The sequence below is a fragment of the Mercenaria mercenaria genome, chromosome 9 (genome assembly GCF_021730395.1).
Source record: "Mercenaria mercenaria strain notata chromosome 9, MADL_Memer_1, whole genome shotgun sequence".
Classification (NCBI taxonomy): domain Eukaryota; kingdom Metazoa; phylum Mollusca; class Bivalvia; order Venerida; family Veneridae; genus Mercenaria; species Mercenaria mercenaria.
The window spans coordinates 3,893,932-3,913,300 of NC_069369.1; the positions used below are offsets into that span (position 1 = coordinate 3,893,932).

Genomic DNA, 19,369 nt, shown 5'->3' on the forward strand with positions numbered 1-19,369 from the left:
TGTGGATTTCAACTTTTGAACATAAAATGAATGGGAATTTTACTTGTTCGTCGGGATTATATTTCGTGGATTGACTCAACCACGAAAATTAGTCCCCGGAATATTAATAATTTCACAGTAAATTAGAACAAAAGATAAAAGATGTTACAATCAGAACAGCTTATCAATGTAAGTTGAATTTGGCAAGTCACAAAAACTTACCTGAGAATGTGGTGTATAGTCTGACCAACATGGACCAACTGCATGAATTACCAGTTTATATGGCAGTTGTCCAGCTTTGGTATAGCATGCTTCCCCTACTTTCAATTTGCCATGACTTTTCAGGTAATCATACCCTTCCTTTGTAAGATCTTTTCCTGCTGCCTTTGCAATTGCTCTTGCAACTCCACCACCATGTGCTAAGTTGATATTTGCAGCGTTTACTATACAGTCAACTGGTAATACTAAGATATTTGCAGAATAAACTTTAATTTTTATATTTTGTTTGGTGAGAAACATTTTACAATTCTCTGAATCTGGCAACCATGAAAAACTCCTTTCAATTCTTTGTTTTGCTTTTGTTGGTTCTCTGATGGTCATATCAGTTTCAATGTTTTTCTGTTGTTTTATATTTCCAGAATTTTGGGAAGTATGACTGTTCTGTAAGGTGCCAATCAAACATTTTTCTAATTCATGTTTTGCTTCTGATACATCTTTTATATTTTTTCCATGAACTGTGACAGTCTTTTTCTTTTCATTAATAATAAAACACACATCCATATATTCTTCAATTTGATTTACTTCTTTGCGAACATCAGTTAACTTGGTACTTGATGAAAAAGCAAGTGTTTCATCATATAAGCTGTCAACAGCCTTCACAGCTGATGTCAGTTCCTGTATGCCATCTTCAATATCCTCAACTTTCCCTTTAATGCATACTTTGTTATCAGTTAAGGATACAGAAAACCCTTGGTCTTGTAACCTTTGCAGAGTTCCGGCAATATAGTGCTGCACAATAGTAAATGACTTTGACGATGGCAATTCAATGGTCTTTTCTACCGTTTTACTGTTCGTATCCTCTTGGTTCTCTACATACCTCACTGTTGTTTTCTTTGAGCTTCCCCCTGTTGTTTTTCCCTGGTTGGTAAAACCTTTCTTAACATCTTTAGAAGCTTCACTCCTTGGTGAATATTCCACAGCTCTTGGTTCCTTCAAAGATGATGATTTCTTGGTATTCTGAACTGTAATCAATAAAAACAAATGTAGAAATTAACCACAATATATTTTATACAAATTATTTTGGCTGTCATTGCCATTTTCCTACTGAGACAGAAGAGGTCTATAATGGCCGTAGATCACCCATCAGAGTCAAGCTGATCAAACAGGCAACAATATTAAGAGAAAACAATCTAAGAAAGATTTCAATCAAACTCCTACAAAAAGGGAATGAGGATGCAGAGAAGAAGTTTCAAAGTATTCGAAGGTGCTATATAGAGAAAATTAGTACAATCTGCCCCACCCCCACCTCACCCTTGCCTGCCAGTGTTGCTGGGTGTGTTTTTTCACAAATCAAGACAGTGCAGCCATAAAATTATGGTGACTAAATTTCATTACATCACGCCATTTGTGCAAAAAGCATTAAACTTGGTACAAATGTCCATGGGTATTATCTAAATAATAGGGATGGGAACGAATATTCGAATATTCGAATTTGATTTTAATATTCGAATATTCGAAAATCGGTCGAATATTCGAATATGAAAATCAAATTCGAATATTCGTAAATTATTGTATTTTTTTTTTCAAAATAAGTATCATTGATTTTGGGCAATATGAGCATGCTAATTCTACAGAATAAAACCATGTCAAGTTTGTTTATCGCGTATCAAAAGATGTCCAATTAACAAGAAAATAGCAATGCATAATTACCTGGGGTCATCGCTACGGATTAACAGTTTGTATTAGGCGTAAATGTGATATATTTTTATCTTTTTTTCATTTTTATTGGCGCCTGTTTTACGTAACAAGTTCTAGAAATTTTTTTTCGAAAACAATACCAAACTTGTAGATATTGTCGATCTTTTCACAATATTTTGTACGACGTTTCAGACCATCCGCAGAATCGGTTTTCATCCGCAATCGGCCGTATTCGAATTAAATTTTGAAGTACTTTATAATAAAATCAAGAAATAAAATATGATTGATGCATAAGTTCATAATGAAGGAGGTTTAAGTCTGCCTTACTTGCTTTTTACACGACGATTTTTACACGCCGATTGAAAATTTTCAAAATGGCGGCGGTAATACAACAGCGCGTCACGTGTTTAAATGGGACGACCTGCTATTTTTAGATAAAATTGCGACGGTCTAAATTATAATCGGTTTGATTTTTTGTATCATTTTGAAGCTAAAAAACTGGATTAGTTAAATATGTTCATGATTATACTGACATAATCGTGAAATAAAACACTAGGATCGGCGGGTTTTGCTAGGTAGGATCGGGTTACCCGAAACAAACATTTTTTGGCCTTATTACGTTGATGATCCACGCATTAAACAAATGAATACGTTGTGTATATGCCAATCACTTAATAAGGATTCAAAGCTTCCATTAAAACAAACCGAATATTCGAATATATTCGAATATGGCAAACCGAATACTCGAATATTGATTTCAGTATTCGTTCCCATCCCTACTAAATAAGAAAACGAAAGGAATATTACTTCCAATAATCTGTAGTAATCTACATTTATCAGAGGTATAAAGTATCCTATCAATACATACTGAGGTATATCGTAGTACAGGTATTTAAGCAACTAGAAATGTGTCCACAAAGGACACTGGTGACCAAACAACCTGTCACTGTGCATTATAGGTTTCATGATTCTAGGTAAATGTTTTAAGGTATATATATGCAACACAAACTTTTAAGCATTATATGTGTGTTAATTTTTCACTAAGTCTGGCCTAGCTGAGTGAAATCCCAAAAAGAACACCAGATACAAACTTCACATTTTATATAACAATCCGCTAATGTTTTAAGTCAAATAGCTTTTGAGGTACATGTAATACAAACTTGTATGCCCTTTTATGCATATTTTTGACTAAAGCAAGGACCATAACTCTAGTTTGACCAATAGAAATCCCAAACAAAACCCTAGCTTCACAACTTAACATTCATTTTATGCTTCATGACCCTAGATTAAATATGTTTTAAGATATGTGTGAAACAATTTTTTATGCCCTTTTATATGTATTTTTTACTAGATCAAGGGAAATAATTCTGGTAAGGCTGAAAGAAATCTCCAACAAAACACCAGATGCACAACTAAACATGCTGAATAACATTCCAATAATTTCTAAAACCATACGTCAAATACTTTTTGAGATACAGGCAATATAATTGTTCATGCCCTATTTATGCATATCTTTGACTAAACCAAGGACCATAACTGACTGTGTGAAATCCCAATAAAAACACCAGGTGCACAACTTTACATGCTGAATGACAATTCTGTGAGGTTTGATAAGGACTGATTAGTCAAGATGAAATTCTGTTTGAGATATGTACAACATAAATTTGGACCGACGGACGGACGGACTGACAAGGGCAAATCTAAGTGCACGAATGGATAGGAGAGGGGTCAGAATGCTTATTAAGGACAAAGGGAGCTTTTATGCTGGGGTATATGGTAGTAAATGTATTTCCTGACAATATCTGTAAGTTCACTTAACAGCAGTGTAGTTCTATTGTTTGGGCCAGGTTTTTTAAAAACTGCTACAGGCGTTATCTTTAGAGAATACAGAATTTTTTCAAAGTGCTCTCTGTAGTTCATAATATTTTTTTAATATGAAGAATGAATTTCTAAAGAGATGTCTCATGACTGTGCTCTCGATTTACAAAATTTCTATCTAATATATAGGTATATTGTCTAAATCAAATTAGAGTTATAGGACTTCATGCTGCGCTCTTGTTTAGTTACACCCAAAATATGTGTAAAGTTTCAACAAAGAATTTGTGAGATAGTAATTTCCTTCAACTTTAAACTTTAACCTGCATTTTCCGAGTCCAAAATGGGGCATAACTTTCCCAAAATACAATTCAGAGCTATGTAACATGCATCTTTCACCATTTTTTATTTGGTTTTCCATTTATCTACTTCAATAACTTGTATAGAGTTTCAATTCAATATTTGACACTGGAGAGAGCAATTTGTATGCAAAACTTTAACTTAGATTTTCTAACCCCAAGAAGAGGATTAATTTTGCAATTATTCATGTAAGACTTGATGCTGTAACCTTCCGTTGAGTTGGAAGTCTTAATGTAGTATCTGCAATGGTTGACAAGAGCTGTCGGAGGACACCTATGCTTGACTATTCGACAGCCCTCTCAATTAAATGAATAACATAGGGGCATAATGTTGTAAAACTGCAGAACAGAGTTACAGAACCTACACAAGAGGACCATGATGGTCCTGAATTGCTCACCTGTTCCCACATGACCCAGTTTTGAGTATGACGTCGTTTTTTCCATTATTTGACTTAGTGACCTAGTTTTTGAGCTCATGTGATCCAGTTTTGAACTTGATCTAGATATCATCAAGATAAAAATTCTGACCAATTTTCATGAAGATCCATTGAAAAATATGGCCTCTAGAGAGGTCACAATGTTTTTCTCTTATTTGACCTATTGACCTAGTTTTTGAAGGTACGTGACCCTGTTTTGAACTTGACCTCGATATCATTAAGGTGAACATTCTCACTAGTTTTCATGAAGATCTCATGAAAAATATGGCCTCTAGAGAGGTCACAAGGTTTTTCTATTTTTATACCTACTGGCCTAGTTTTTGATTGCACGTGACCCAGTTTCGAACATGACCTAGATATTATCAAGGTGAACATTCAGACCAATTTTCATGAAGATCCATTGAAAAATATGTCCTCTAGAGAGGTCAATTTTTTTTCTAATTTTAGACCTACTGACCTAGTTTTTGATCGCAGTTGACCCAGTTTCAAATTTGACCTAGATATCATCAAGACGAACATTCAGACCAGTTTTCATACAGATCCCATGAAAAATATGGCCTCTAGAGAGGTCACAAGGTTTTTTTATTATTTGACCTACCGACCTTGTTTTTGATGGCACGTGACCCAGTTTCAAACTTGACCTAGATATCATCAAGGTGAACCTTCTGACCAACTTTCATGAATATCCATTCAAAAGTATGGCTCTAGAGAGGTCACAATGTTTTTCTATTTTTAGACCTACTGACCTAGTTTTTGACCGCAGTTGACCCAGTTTCAAACCTGACCTATATATCATCAAGATGAACATTCAGACCAACTTTCAGATAGATCCCATGAAAAATATGGCCTCTAGAGAGGTCACAAGTTTTTTTTATTATTTGACCTACTGACCTACTTTTTGAAGGCATGTAACCCAGTTTCAAACTTGACCTAGATATCATCAAGGTAAAAATTCTGACCAATTTTCATGAAGATCCATTGAAACATATGGCCTCTAGAGAGGTCACAACGTTTTTCTATTTTTAGACCTACTGACCTAGTTTTGGACCGCATGTGACCCAGTTTCGGACTTGACCTAGATATCATCAAGATTAAAATTCTGACCAACTTTCATAAAGATCCCATGAAAAAATGTGACCTTTAGAGTGGTCCATGTAAAAGTTTACGCACGCACGGACGACGGACGCTGCGCGATCACAAAAGCTCACCTTGTCACAAAGTGACAGGTGAGCTAAAAATGCAAGTCAGTTCATCACAGTGGAGAAGTGTGTGAAGTTTCAATCCATTCCCATTAGTGGATACTGAGATACCAGCTTACATATAAAAACTATAAAACAAGAGCTGTCAGCAAGACAGCCATTATGCTCAACTATTCAAATTGTTGTCCCAGATGCAGGAATATTACCCTAGAAATGTTAAAAGTTTCAATTTAGTATCTGCATTAATTTTGGAGATAGTAACTTGCATGCAAAACTTTAACAAAAGTCATGCAAGTTACTAAGTTCTAAAGGGGGCATAATTTTGCCAAATACAAGTCAGAGTTATGGGACTTGATCCTATGATCTAGTTTTATAAACCCGAAGAAACACGTGCAATTCCAATTCAATACTTGCATTAGTTTTGTAGATAGTAACTTGCATGCAAAACTTTAACTAGGATTTTCTAAGTCAAAAAAGGGGCATAATTTGGCCAAAATAAATGTCAGAGTTATGGGACTTGATGCTATCACCTATTTTAATAACCCCAAAGACACATGTGAAGTTTCAATTTGATATTTGCTTTAGTTTTGGAGACTATAACTTGCATGCAAAATTTTAACTAGGATTTTCTAAGTCCAAAAGGGGGCATAATTTGGCCAAAATACATGTCAGAGTTACGGGACTTGACCCAGTGAGGTTGGTAATTGATCTAGAAAAGAAAATAAGTTCAAAACCTATATGCCTTCAAATGATAGCTATATATACTTCCATGCAAAACTTTAACCAAGGTGTGAGACTGACACCATCAGTGAATGCATTTCCCCTGCAGAATAAGTTGTTTTGTGAATAAGGGGACTATACCTTGATATTTAATTTCCAGATATACACAAATTATGTACAAAAGGACCATGCAACTGTTCGTTTGCACCTATTTTCTACAAAATCAAGGGGGAAAACTCTGCCCTACAGTGATCTATATTTGTATTAAGTTACATGATCAATCAATGGGAATTTATGCCTGCATTTACTGAAGAGATCCTGAGAAAAGAATGATATGCATGCACTACCTCCCTATAGTGATCTATATTTGTATCAAATTTCACGAAGATCTATCAATGGATTGCTTTGTTTTGTGTGAATTTATGCACTGTTAAATAATCAAAGGGCAATTACTCTGATTAATTAAGTTATCCCCGCACGTGGAATATAGCCCCATAGTAAACTACATTTGTGTAAAGTTTCATGAAGATCCATCAATAGGTTACTTAGATACTGTCAAAACTTCCTTTTATCGAATCAAGGGAAAAAACTTTGCTTTAAATGGGTCAAGGGGGACAATACTACAAGTGCCCAAAAGTCATATGCTATCTAATACTTATGTGAGGTTTGGTGATTCCAATTAAACTGGGTCAATGGAGATAATACAATATGTGAGCAAAGGACATGTGCTAATGAATAATTGTTTGAGGTTTGGTGATTCTAGCTGAAATACTTTTTGAATAATAAGCATTTTCAATCTTCTTCAAACACAATTTTTTCCAAATAGATCAAGGGGGGAATCTCTGTATTAACTGGGCATTAAATTAAATTTAATTAATTAAAGGGCATATGCTAACTACTAATTTTTAGAGGTTTGGTGAAATTGTGTTCACCAAGTTGATTTGGGATCATTTTTAGGTATCATTGGAGAGTGTTATAATAAGAATTAACTCTAAAATGATAATTAAGTTGTGATTACTATTAAAAATTAAATCACTCAATTTACATTGTACATTGTACATACGTTATTAATGTCATGCATGTTTAAACTAATGAAAAAGTTTTTTTCAGAGATTATATGAAACTGACAACGTAATAAGTGAAAACGCATGCTGAGACACGGTAACACACTTATCCAATCAAAGTTGTGAAAAATTTGAGTGACTGAGACATCAATTAATGGGTTTTAATCATTGTTGAGTCCGCATTTTATAGACAATGTATGTCGAGAAATTGCATTTTACCAACACTGAAAATATAAGTGACTTCATGTATATTTCAAGTAAGCGTGGCTTGTCAAGAAAGTGCGTTTCAAGTAATCTAAATTTGACTGTATAAGCATTTTCAATTTTTTTCAAACAATCAAGGGGAAAACTCTGCTTTACCTTGTTCAAGGGGGATAATACTATATGTGAGCAAAGGTCAGGTGTTAATTAATAACTATGTGAGATTTAATAATTCTAGCTTAAAACGCTTTGTTTTGAATTATAAACCTTTTCAATTTTGAACAGATGCACACACAGGCGAATGAACAGCCCAATGGAAAACAAACAATATTCCTCTGCGTCTGGTGGGGCATAAAAAGGGACATAATTGTTCAACAAGAGGGTCATGATGACCCTGGATCGCTCACCTGAGTAATATGAGCTACATGTTTCAAATGTCAAACTGATGATAAAATATTAAGAAAGTCAGTAGGTCACATTCATGGTCAATGAAATTCAGTTTTATGATTTGTTTGCAAAACTGTGTATGCCATCAAAATTCCAAGGCTGTATCTTAAACAAGAGGGCCATGATGGCCGTATATCGCTCACCTGAGTAAAGTTGCTTGCTTGAACAAATTTCTTAGCTAAAGCTTTAAGATCTAGGTCTTCTGGTTTATTTTTAGCAAATTTATGAAGATTTCCCTATGCACAATCAAGTATCCCTGGGGCTGGGTCAATTTGACCCTGGGGGTCAAGATTTGGACAAATTTTTTAGAGGTCCACTAGGCAATGCTACATGACAAATATCTAAGCTCAAGGCCTTCTGGGGTTTTTTTTCAGAAAATTTTGAAGATTTTTCTATGTACAATCAAGTAACCCCATGGGGCGGGGTCAGTTTGACCCCGGGGTCATGATTTGAACAAATTTTGTAGAAGTCTACTAGGCAATGCTACATGTCAAATATCTAAGATCTAGGCCTTCTGATTTATTTTTAGAAATTTTTTGAAGATTTTCCTATGTAAAATCAAGTGACCCCTGGGGCGGTCTCAATTTTGACCCCGGGGGTCATGATTTGAGCAAATTTCGAGAAGTCTACTAGGCAATGCTACATGTCAAATATCTAGGCCTTCTGGTTTATTTTTAGAAAATTTTTGAAGATTTTCATATGTAAAATCAAGTGACCCCTGGGGCGGGGTCAATTTTGACCCCGGGGGTCATGATTTGAACAAATGTTGTAGAGGTTTACTAGGCCATGCTACATGTGAAATATCTAAGCTCTAGGCCTTCTGGTTTATTTTTAGAAAAATTTTGAAGATTTTCATATGTAAAATCAAGTGACCCCATGGGGCGGGGTCAATTTTGACCCTGGGGTCATGATTTGGACAACTTTAGTAGAGGTCTACTAGGCAATGCTACATGTCAAATATCTAAGCTCTAGCTTTTGAACAATTTTGGTAGAGGACTACAAGACAATGCATCATACCAAATATCAAAAGCCTAGGTCATATGGTTTCAGACAAGAAGATTTTTAAAGCTTTTTCCTATGCAAGTCTATATAAAACTTGGGACCCCCGGGGCGGGGCCATATTTGACCCTAGTAGGATAATTTGAACAATTTTGGTAGAGGACCACTAGATGATGCTACATACCAAATATCAAAGCCCTAGGCCATGTGGTTTTGTACAAGAAGATTTTCAAAGTTTTCCCTATTTAAGTTTATATAAACCATATGACCCCCGGGGCGGGGCCATATTTAACCCTAGGGGGATAATTTGAACAGTTTCGGTAGAGGACCACTAGATGATGCTACACACCTCATATTAAAGCCCTAGGCCTTGTGGTTTTGGACAAGAATATTTTTAAAGTTTTTCCTTTCGGTTGCCATGGCAATCAGAGTTCTGCATGGAATTCAATTCTTTGAACAATTTTGAAAGGGGGTCACCCAAGGATCATTCCTGTGAAGTTTGGTGTAATTCTGCCCAGTGGTTTTCAAGAAGAAGATTTTTTTAGAAACTGTTGACGGACGACGCATGACGCACGACTGACGACGGACAACGGACATCAAGCGGTCACAATAGCTCACCTTGTCACTTCGTGACACGTGAGCTAAAAAACAAAAGAGAGTTATGGAACCTGTGCAATGCAATTCAGTTCATCCCAGTGTATAAGTGTGTGAAGTCTCAAGCCATTCACATTCCCAGGTACTGAGATAGCAGCTTACATACAAAAACTTAACCAAAAATTGCTAGGTCGAAAAATAGGCATAATTTTGTGATGGCCCTAGAGCGCTCATCTGAGTTACGCTGCTTGCATGAGCAGTTTTGTTAGATGGTTATGCATGTAAAATGTCTGTGAAATTAATTGTAACAGTGCCAGTGTTTTTTGACAAGAACATTTTAAAAAGTTTCTACTAAATAAATATTGGCAGGTAATGTGTATGTGTTTCTACTAAATAAATATTGGCAGGTAATGTGTATGTGTGTGTTGGGAGGGAGGTGCAGTAAGAAGTTATAAGGAATAATGTGATATAGAGTTGTCACAGAAGTGACGAATTATACCCCCACAAGACGGCCTTGTCACAGAACTAAGCCAATGTCAAAGCAGAATTTGTTTGACCTTTGACCTACTGACCTCAAAATCAATAGTGGTCATCTGCTGGTCATGATCCCTATAAAGTTTCATGATCCTCGGCCCAAGCGTTCTCAAGTTATTGTCCTGAAACAGTTTAAATGTTCTGGGTCACTCTGACCATTGACCTTTTGAACTCAAAATCAATAGGGGTCATCTGCTGGTCATGATCAACCTCCCTATTAAGTTTCGTCATCCTAGGCCAAAGCATTCTGAAGTTATCGTCTGAAAACCGTTTAACTGTTCCGGGTCACTGTGACCTTGACCTGTGACATACTGACCTCAAAATCAATAGATATCATCTGCTGGTCATGACCAACCTCCCTATCAATTTTCATGATCCTAGGCCAAAGCGTTCTCAAGTTATCATCCGGAAACCGTTTAACTGTTTCGGGTCATTGTGACCTTGACCTTTGACCTCAAAGTCAAACTTGACCTGTATTTCATGATGTTACACCTGTGTACCAAAATGTATGAACCTAGGCCAAAGCGTTCTCAAGTTATCATCCGGAAACCGTTTAACTGTTCAGGATCATTGTGACCTTGACCTTTGACCTACTGATCTCAAAGTTGAACTTGACCTGTATTTTCTGATGTTACACCTGTGTACCAAAAATTGTTTAAATCTGTCAAGCCTTTCATGAGTTATTGTCCGGAAACCATGAAAACCAACAGACTGACAAGCTCACTCCTATATACACCCGCCCCCCCCCCGCCCCCCGCCCCCACTCCCCTCCCCAAACTTCGTTTTGTGGGGGAATAACAAGAAGATTTTTCCATACATATCAAACAAGAAGATTTTTCCACTACATACATACACGGAAAAGTGACCACAAACCCGAGCTGCCATTTTTTTAACAAATAATTTGTACAATCTACATAAAAGGTCATCCTAGAAACATGTGTATTTTTTTTTAAAGTTAATTATTTGGGTCTACTGTTTCTGACAAGAACAAGTTTCCAATGTATAAACATATAGGGAAAAAGAAACAACTACCCCTGGCGACTATGTTTAATGACAAATCAAAATAATTTAAACAATCTTGATAGAAGATCTGTATGAAATTATCTTAAAATCGGGCCAGAACTAGAATGTGTCTGTAGGACACAGGGTGTGCCCCCACTGGTACATTTGTCACAAATAAGGGGCAATAATTCAATGTTTGCAGTCTTAAGGGGGGTATAGCCTCAACAAACATTTTATACAAGAGCTTGTAGAACACAAAATGCCCCCTTGATGCATTCAGTAATTGCACAAGGAACAGAAATTATTTGGTCACTGTACACAAAGTTCTACTGTTCCGGGTCAATGTGACCTTGACCTTTGACCTATTGACCTCTAAATCAATAGGGGTCATCTCCTGTCATGATCAACCTCCCTATTAAGTTTCGTGATCCTCGGCCCAAGCTTTCTCAAGTTATCCTCCGGAAAGGGTTTAACTGTTCTGGGTCAATATGACTTTGACCTTTGACCTACTGACCTCAAAATCAATAGGGTCATCTGCTGCTCATGACCAATCTCCCTATCAAGCCTCGTGATCATAGGCCCAAGCGTTTTCAAGTTATCGTCTGGAAACAGTTTAACTGTTCTGAGTCACTGTAACCTTGACCTTTGACCTACTGACCTCAAAATCATAGGGGTCATCTGCTGGTCATGATTAACCTCCCTATCAACTTTCATGATCCTTGGCCCAAGTGTTCTTGAGTTATTGTCCGGAAACCGTTTAACTGTTCCTGGCCACTGTAACTTCGACCTAATGACCTCAAAATCAATAGGAGTAATCTGCTGGTGATGACCAACCTCTCTATCAATTTTCCTGATCCCAGGCCCAAGCGTTATTGAGATATTGACCGGAAACCGTTTAACTGTTCCTGGTCACTGTGACCTTGACCTTTGACCTACTGATCTCAAAATCAATAGGGGTCATCTGCTGGTCATTACCAACCTCCTATCAGCTTTCACAATCCTAGGCCTAAGCATTCTTGAGTTATCATCTGGAAACCATTTAACTGTTCCGGGTCACTGCGACCTTGATCTTTGACCTACTGACCTCAAAATCAATAGGGGTCATCTGTTGGTCATGACCAACCTCCTATCAACTTTCATAACCCTAGGCCTAAGCGTTCTTGAGTTAACATCCGGAAACCGTTTAACTGTTCCGGGTCACTGTGACCTTGACCTTTTGCATACTAATCTCAAAATCAATAGGGGTCATCTGCTGGTGATGTCCAACCTCACTATCAACTTTAATGATCCTAGGCCCAAGCATTCTTGAGTTATCATCCGGAAACGGATTGGTCTACATACCGACCGACCGACCGACAGACACCTGCAAAACAATATACCCCTCCTTCTTCGAAGGAGGGCATATAAAAGGGCCATATACTTTTTGAGCTATGAACATAAAAAACACCATTATTTTGGCTATTTCAAGGGCCGTAACTCTGTAATTAGCGCTAAAATCTCAAAAAGAATGCCAAGTGTGCAAGGTCACATCATGATAAAGACTCCTGCAAGATTTCATGAATTTACAGCAAACACTATTTAGCTAGGCACGTCATTAGGTAAAAATGTGCATTTTTGACTATTTCACGGGCCATAACTCTGGAAATAGGGGGGAGCCAGACGGAAAAATAGGAGGTGCGCAAGTTCATATCATGATAAAGACTCATGCAAGGTTTCATCAATTTATATGAAACAAGCAAATTCGATGAATTGGTATCCCCCTCCGAAAGGGTTTGTGGTGAGGAATGGCAAAAAATATATCCGGCAAAAAGTTAAGGATGTTACTAAGAAGCAAATAATTTCATTAGTCAAAATCAATTTAACAGAAAATGAATGCTTTTTTGGAGGGGAGGGGGGCAGCGGGCTGACAGGGTGAGGGTACAAAACATCACATGTTGATTATAAAATGGGGGTTGATGCATGATCGGGGTGGTAGGCATGACTGGGTGGAGGAGTGAGGTGGGGAAACGGTACAACTTTGCATGTTGATAAATATTCATGGAAGGTTTGAAAAAAAAGAGGGCCAAAATGGCCCTATATCGCTCGCCTGTTATCATTGCACTTAAGGACAAGAAGGTCAAAAAATCATAATCAAGATCAATCAAAAGAATTATGAGAAAATATAGTTGAAATTTTCTTAAAGTTACTTCAAATAAAATTATTTTCAAATCAGGCCAGTAGTTTCATGCCCGAAGGATTACATCAGAGGAGGATAGGAGCAAAATTCTGACTGATGAAGCCTAAAGGACAGGAACAACAAAGGGAAGAAATTAAAATAAATCTAAGTCCTCAGAAAAAAACATCTAAGTCCAAAGGAAAGGAAGAACAAAGGGAAGAATTTAACCAAAAAAAAAATCCTTACCAGGTATAGATATGTCAAAATACACCTAAAAATTGGAGGTACCATCCATATTGTACCACAGAAAGTGGTCTCGGTTTTACCATACGGCCAATAATAAAAAAGTTACTAAATAAGCTATTTATAGTAACATAAAAGGGAAGTAATTGAAAAAAATTATTGTAAGTGAACAAAAGAAGGATCTGCCAAATAAAAACAAGAGCACTGCAATCGACGCAAATGCAGAGCAATATACACACAAAACAAAGTCATATGACCTCTGACCCCTAAGTGTGACCTTGACCTTGACCTTGAAGTGGACCATCCGAAACATGCGCTCTGCATGTCATTTGGATGAGGTGAACATTTGTGTCAGGTTTCTTTGAAATCCTTCAAGGGGTTCAGGAGTTACAGAGCGGAAGGGAAATTGCTAACCAACAGACATACAGATGGACACCGAGGCGATAACATAATATGTTCCTTCGGGCGTATAAAAAGGTATCGAGATCTTATAGTGATACAAGTTGTGTAAAAGTTTGGTTAAAATCAAATCATAAATGAAGCTGCTATTGTGCAGACAAGGTCAAAATAGCTAGTTTTGGCCCTTTCAGGGGTCGTAACTCTGGAACCCATAATGGGATCTGGCTGGTTCAAGAAAGGAACCAAGACCTTATGGTGACACAAGTTTTGTGCATGTTTGATTAAATTCAAATCATAAATGAAGCTGCTATTGTGTAGACAAGGTCAAAATAGCTAATTCTGACCCTATCAGGGGCCATAACTTAGGAACCCATAATGGAATCTGGCCGTTTCAAGAAAGAAACCAAGATCTTGTGGTGATACAAGCTGTGTGCAAGTTTGGTTAAAATCAAATCATAAATGAAGCTGCTATTGTGCAGACGTCAAAAAAGCTAATTGTGGCCCTTTAAGGGGCCATAACTCTGGAACCCATTAAGGGATCTGGTTGGTTCAAGAAAGGAACCGAGATCTTATGGTGACACAAGTTTTGTGCAAGTTTGATTAAAATCAAATCATAAATGAAGCTACTATTGTGCAGACAAGGTCAAAATGGCTAATTTTGGCCCTTTCAGGGGCCATAACTCTGGAACCCATAATGCTTTTAACATACAGTTTCTGGTGGTTCCTATTAATAACTGTGATATTCTATACACAATGATCATATTGAACTAGAATTACTTTCTCGCGCATTCACGCATTGTTAGTACATTGAATGTTATTTTTAAGTACAGATGATCAGCACGCTTGCTTAGCTCAAAAGGGAGAGCGTCGGTCTACGGATCGCGGGGTCGTGAGTTCGATTTCGATCCTCGGGCGGGGCGTATGTTCTCCGTGACGATTTGATTAAAGACTTTGTGTCTGAAATCATTCGTCCTCCAACAATGATTCATGTGGGGAAGTTGACAATTACTTGCGGAGAACAGGTTTGTACTGGTACAGGATCCAGGAAGACTGGTTAAGTTAACTCCCCGCCGTTACATGACTGAAATACTGTTGAAAAACAGCGTTAAACCCAAAACAAACAAACAAATGATCAGTACAAATAACAAGTTGGGTCATGAAGGCCTTATACCGCGAGTTAATTGGCTATAACCTTTCAAAAAGAGTTGTCAGCGGAAAAGGAAGAGGGGCCATAGCTTTTGCAGATGTGGTGGTTCCAACGCCGCGGCGGTGGAGGAATCGTCGTAGAAACGGTGAATAAATATGGCCGGGTGAAAGTAATCGACAAGTTTTCAAAAGAGTTTTACCCTACTTTTTCACGTTTAGTTAGAAACAACAAGTGAGACAGGAGCCCACACTTGAGCGTAAAAGATTTCATTTTACGTTTAGTTGTCGTTTACAGACCACCGCCATCCCGGGGAAATGAACTTACAACAGGAGACTTTCTTGAGAATTAATTGCCCAATTTCCTATCAAAATCTGCAAAAACTGATTAACAAATCATCATTGTAGAAGGTTTAAACTTTCATTTTGACAATCCGACTGATAGATAAACAACCAACCTTGTAAGTACTGTACTTTGGATGCACACGAAATGAGACAGCATATGAATGAAGCCGCTCGCGTCGGTGGACACATCCTGGATGTTGTCATTACAAGAGATAACGGTGACATCGTATCAAACATTTAAGTCACTGATCCAGGTCTGTCTGACAACAGCGTTAAGGTCTCCCGCGATTATTTTTCAGTGACTTTTAAAGCAAAGGCTGCCAGACCTCCACCAGTGAGAAAAACTGTTTCCTTTCGAAACCTTAGGGCAATTGATGTTGACTCATTCAAAGGGGATCTTTTGAACTCATAGTCTTTGAAGGCAATCATGCAAATGACAATTGTTGAAAGAGTTAACACACACACACACAAGAACTTGCATCAATTATTGATAAACATGTACCATTGCGCAAAAAAAAACATCATTCAGATACCAACTGGTCCCTTGTATACCCAAGAACTTCATGATACTAAACATTTAAGGCGCGGGCGCAAGTTGGAACAGAAATGGCGCAAATCAAGACTGACAATAGACCACCAGCTGTACATAGAACAGTGTGCAACAGTAAATATGTTACTTAAAAGGCAAAAAATACATTTCTACTCGGAAAAGGTAGAATCATTCTACGGACAAACATAGCATCCTGTTCTGTATCTGAAATTCCAGATGACACTGAAACCCAATCACCATCGGAGGACTGCCTGAACAGTTTTACTCTAGCTTCACCAGAAGTGAAGAATATTATTCAGGCATCCCCATGTAAGTCGTATGAATTAGACACAATACCAACTTTGCTCTTACAGATGCCTTGATGAGCTCCTTCCAGCATTGACAAAAATTATCAACACATCACTGGAAACTGCTGATGTTCCAAAAGAATTCAAACCGTCTCACGTTTGACCTCTTTTGGAAACAAAACGGATTTTGATTCCAATGAACTAAAGGCCTGTATCAAACCTACCTACTGTCTGCAAAGTGCTGCAAAAAGTAGTAGATAAACGCAGCGCCACCTGACTTCAAAGAACCTACATGAACAGTGCAGGTCTGTCAGGATATGAGTTATATGACTCAGGGAAGTGCCTACGCCTTTAGTATCTTGAACAATGAAATGGGTCCAATCGCTTTTAAAGGTGACTATGTCTTAGACTAGCTGACAAACGATGTAGCATGTCCTTTGTTAAAACGTATAGCTGGTGAGACCAAATATCTCGTATATAAAATTTTCCTCTGGCTACCTTGCCTAAATGATTCGTGAACCAATGATTTGTAAATGATTTCAAGCTAGATAATTTCGGCGATCAGGCAAATATCATTCAATGTTTCAACTATCAATTTTCAACTCAAAATCAGCAGCTTAAACTCCTTAGGCTGGAGATACTATACTTGACTGGTCTTTGTGTCGAAGTTCCTTTCAGACAATGTCTTTGAACAACAACGTACGAGTCCTATCGCATAGATGCTCAGCCTATGTTCTCTTAATTAAAGCTGCAACTCAATAAGATTGCCCTGACTCCTGGATGCTCAGCGCCTATATGCTATCACTTATAGCATTCAACTACCATATAGGTATAACCCTGATGCCTTGGCTGACTTCGCCAATAACGCTGAACCTCGTCTATAAGCTGGAACTCTCCTACTTTCTCAGTAGATCTCCAAAACCTATGTCTCTGCCTCAGCTTTCCGATGCTCAGCCTATATTTGCTATCGTCTATAGCATTCAACTACCCTTACTCTTCTTTAGTCTATGAACTTCAAACGTTTTCTTTTTAATAATTTATCCGCCCTGACAGTGTAGTTGCAATAACTTCCTCATCAAGGTACTGGGATAAATTATTAGTTGAATCCTCGATGTGTCTTCTTCGATCGTTGGATACAGAATGATCTCTCTGTCATCCATCTACCTATTTATACCTTAGCAGACGTGAGCTTTGATTGGTGCTATTTATAGAACTTGTTTCGAATTGGTCCAAATTTGTACATAGTATTTTACAACGGATACTTGCTCTAACAAATATCTGGTTCCCTTTAACTATTGTTTATGACATAATGTGTGATGCTGGGATCCAGCTGTCGACAAAATGAACCCAAATCAGCCACAAATGACCCAAATCTTAATATTAACAGCAATTCAACAAAAATTGTAGAATGATAGCATGAAAGGGGTGTCAAGCACTATCTGTGCTTATGTGTTACATTATCAATATATCAGATATACAAATTATTCTGACAAATAGTCCCCCTCTCAAGAAAATATTTTCAGTTTTTCAAAAACTGAAGGAATAATTTGTATTCAAAATCTCCTTTTCTTTTTTCTATTTCTCGATTTTTACAAACCATTTACGACTGTCATCAATAATACATTATCAAAGTCATCCTCCTGAAAATACTATCAGATATTAAACACCTTAATTGTTCAACATAAAATGCGATATTCCAGAAATATCATGCAACGTTCATCTCCTATGTATCATCATAAATGTTCATTTGTTTCTCTCACCGCAAGAGTACTTGTCATCTTTTCTGTTGACATAATTGTTATCACTGAAACCTCTTTTTTCTATGATAACTCCCGTCGGCCCTGCTTCATCTCCCATGTCATTTTGTCTACATGACTTCGTATGATCAGAGCCACGGTCTTTATAACCCCTGTAATTTTTTTCTTGATATGTCTACCCGTACGCTTTCTGATATTCCAACGTTGTCCTCTGTTTATGTACTTAATACATGACCTTCTCACGGTCCCATCCTTTATCATCACAAGTGTGTGACTCTGGTCTGACATCAGATTGTCTCCATTTTCTTTCTGTTCTATCTGGATGTCTATATTCTTGTGAACCATTTCTAATGATATTACATTTGGATGCCAAGTCAGTCTTAACTTTCTGGCATACATCACATGACCGGCAAAACCTTGTTACTTCATTTGTTATGCCTCGCCAGTGAAAACTCGTCCGTATTTCATCAACTGTCTCTTTAGCTAATAAGTGTCCCCTGACTTTTGACTCATGAGCTAATGTCATAACATATCAGGGTTCTTGTGCCGGACCTGTGATCTTTACCCTGTATATATCGGCTCTTAACCGAGTGGTAAAGAAATATCCAGCTGATCTCTATGGATACGCGGACGACCACAAGATTGCGTTAAAAATTCAAGCGGGAAATTCTCAAAATGAGACAACTGTTCTTCAACAACTCGACAGTTGTCTAAATGAAATCATAAAATGGATGACAACCTTCAAACTGAAAATAAATCAGTCTAAAACTGAAATTATTATGTATGGAACAAGACAACAGTTAGCGAAATTGGACATCACAAGTGTAAACGTTGGTGGATGTGACGTAAAATGCGTCGATCACGTCAGAGACCTGGGTGTAACTATGACCAATACACTCAGCTTTGACCATCACATTCAGAAAAAGTGTCAGATAGCTCATGTACAGTTACGAAACCTTAGGGCTATACGGAAACATCTCACACAGAAGTCAACTGAATCATTAGTGCATGGATTGGTTCATTCTCACATTGACTTCTGCAACAGTTTATTTACAGAAATTCCAGCCTACCAAATCAATAAACTACAGCGAGTCCAAAATCATGCCGCTAGAGTAGTCAAGAATGCTTCCTATGAAAAACCAAGTACCGAACTTCTAAAAGAATTACACTGGCTTCCAGTTAAGGCTAGAGTCATGTTCAAAGTTTTAGTAATAGTCTTCCGT

General features: G+C 37.5%; 1 protein-coding gene across 1 annotated transcript in view; it reads right to left on the reverse strand.

Moving 5' to 3' along the window:
* Nucleotides 1-18,491, reverse strand: part of LOC128559644 (uncharacterized) — an 89,723-nt gene extending 71,232 nt beyond the window's left edge. The window contains exons 1-2 of the mRNA XM_053551950.1: nt 18,377-18,491; nt 202-1,220 (exon numbers count right to left, since the gene is read on the reverse strand). Coding sequence (XP_053407925.1) covers nt 202-1,220; nt 18,377-18,491 — 1,134 coding nt within the window. The remainder of the gene's footprint in view (nt 1-201; nt 1,221-18,376) is intronic.
* Nucleotides 18,492-19,369: the final 878 nt, after the last annotated feature.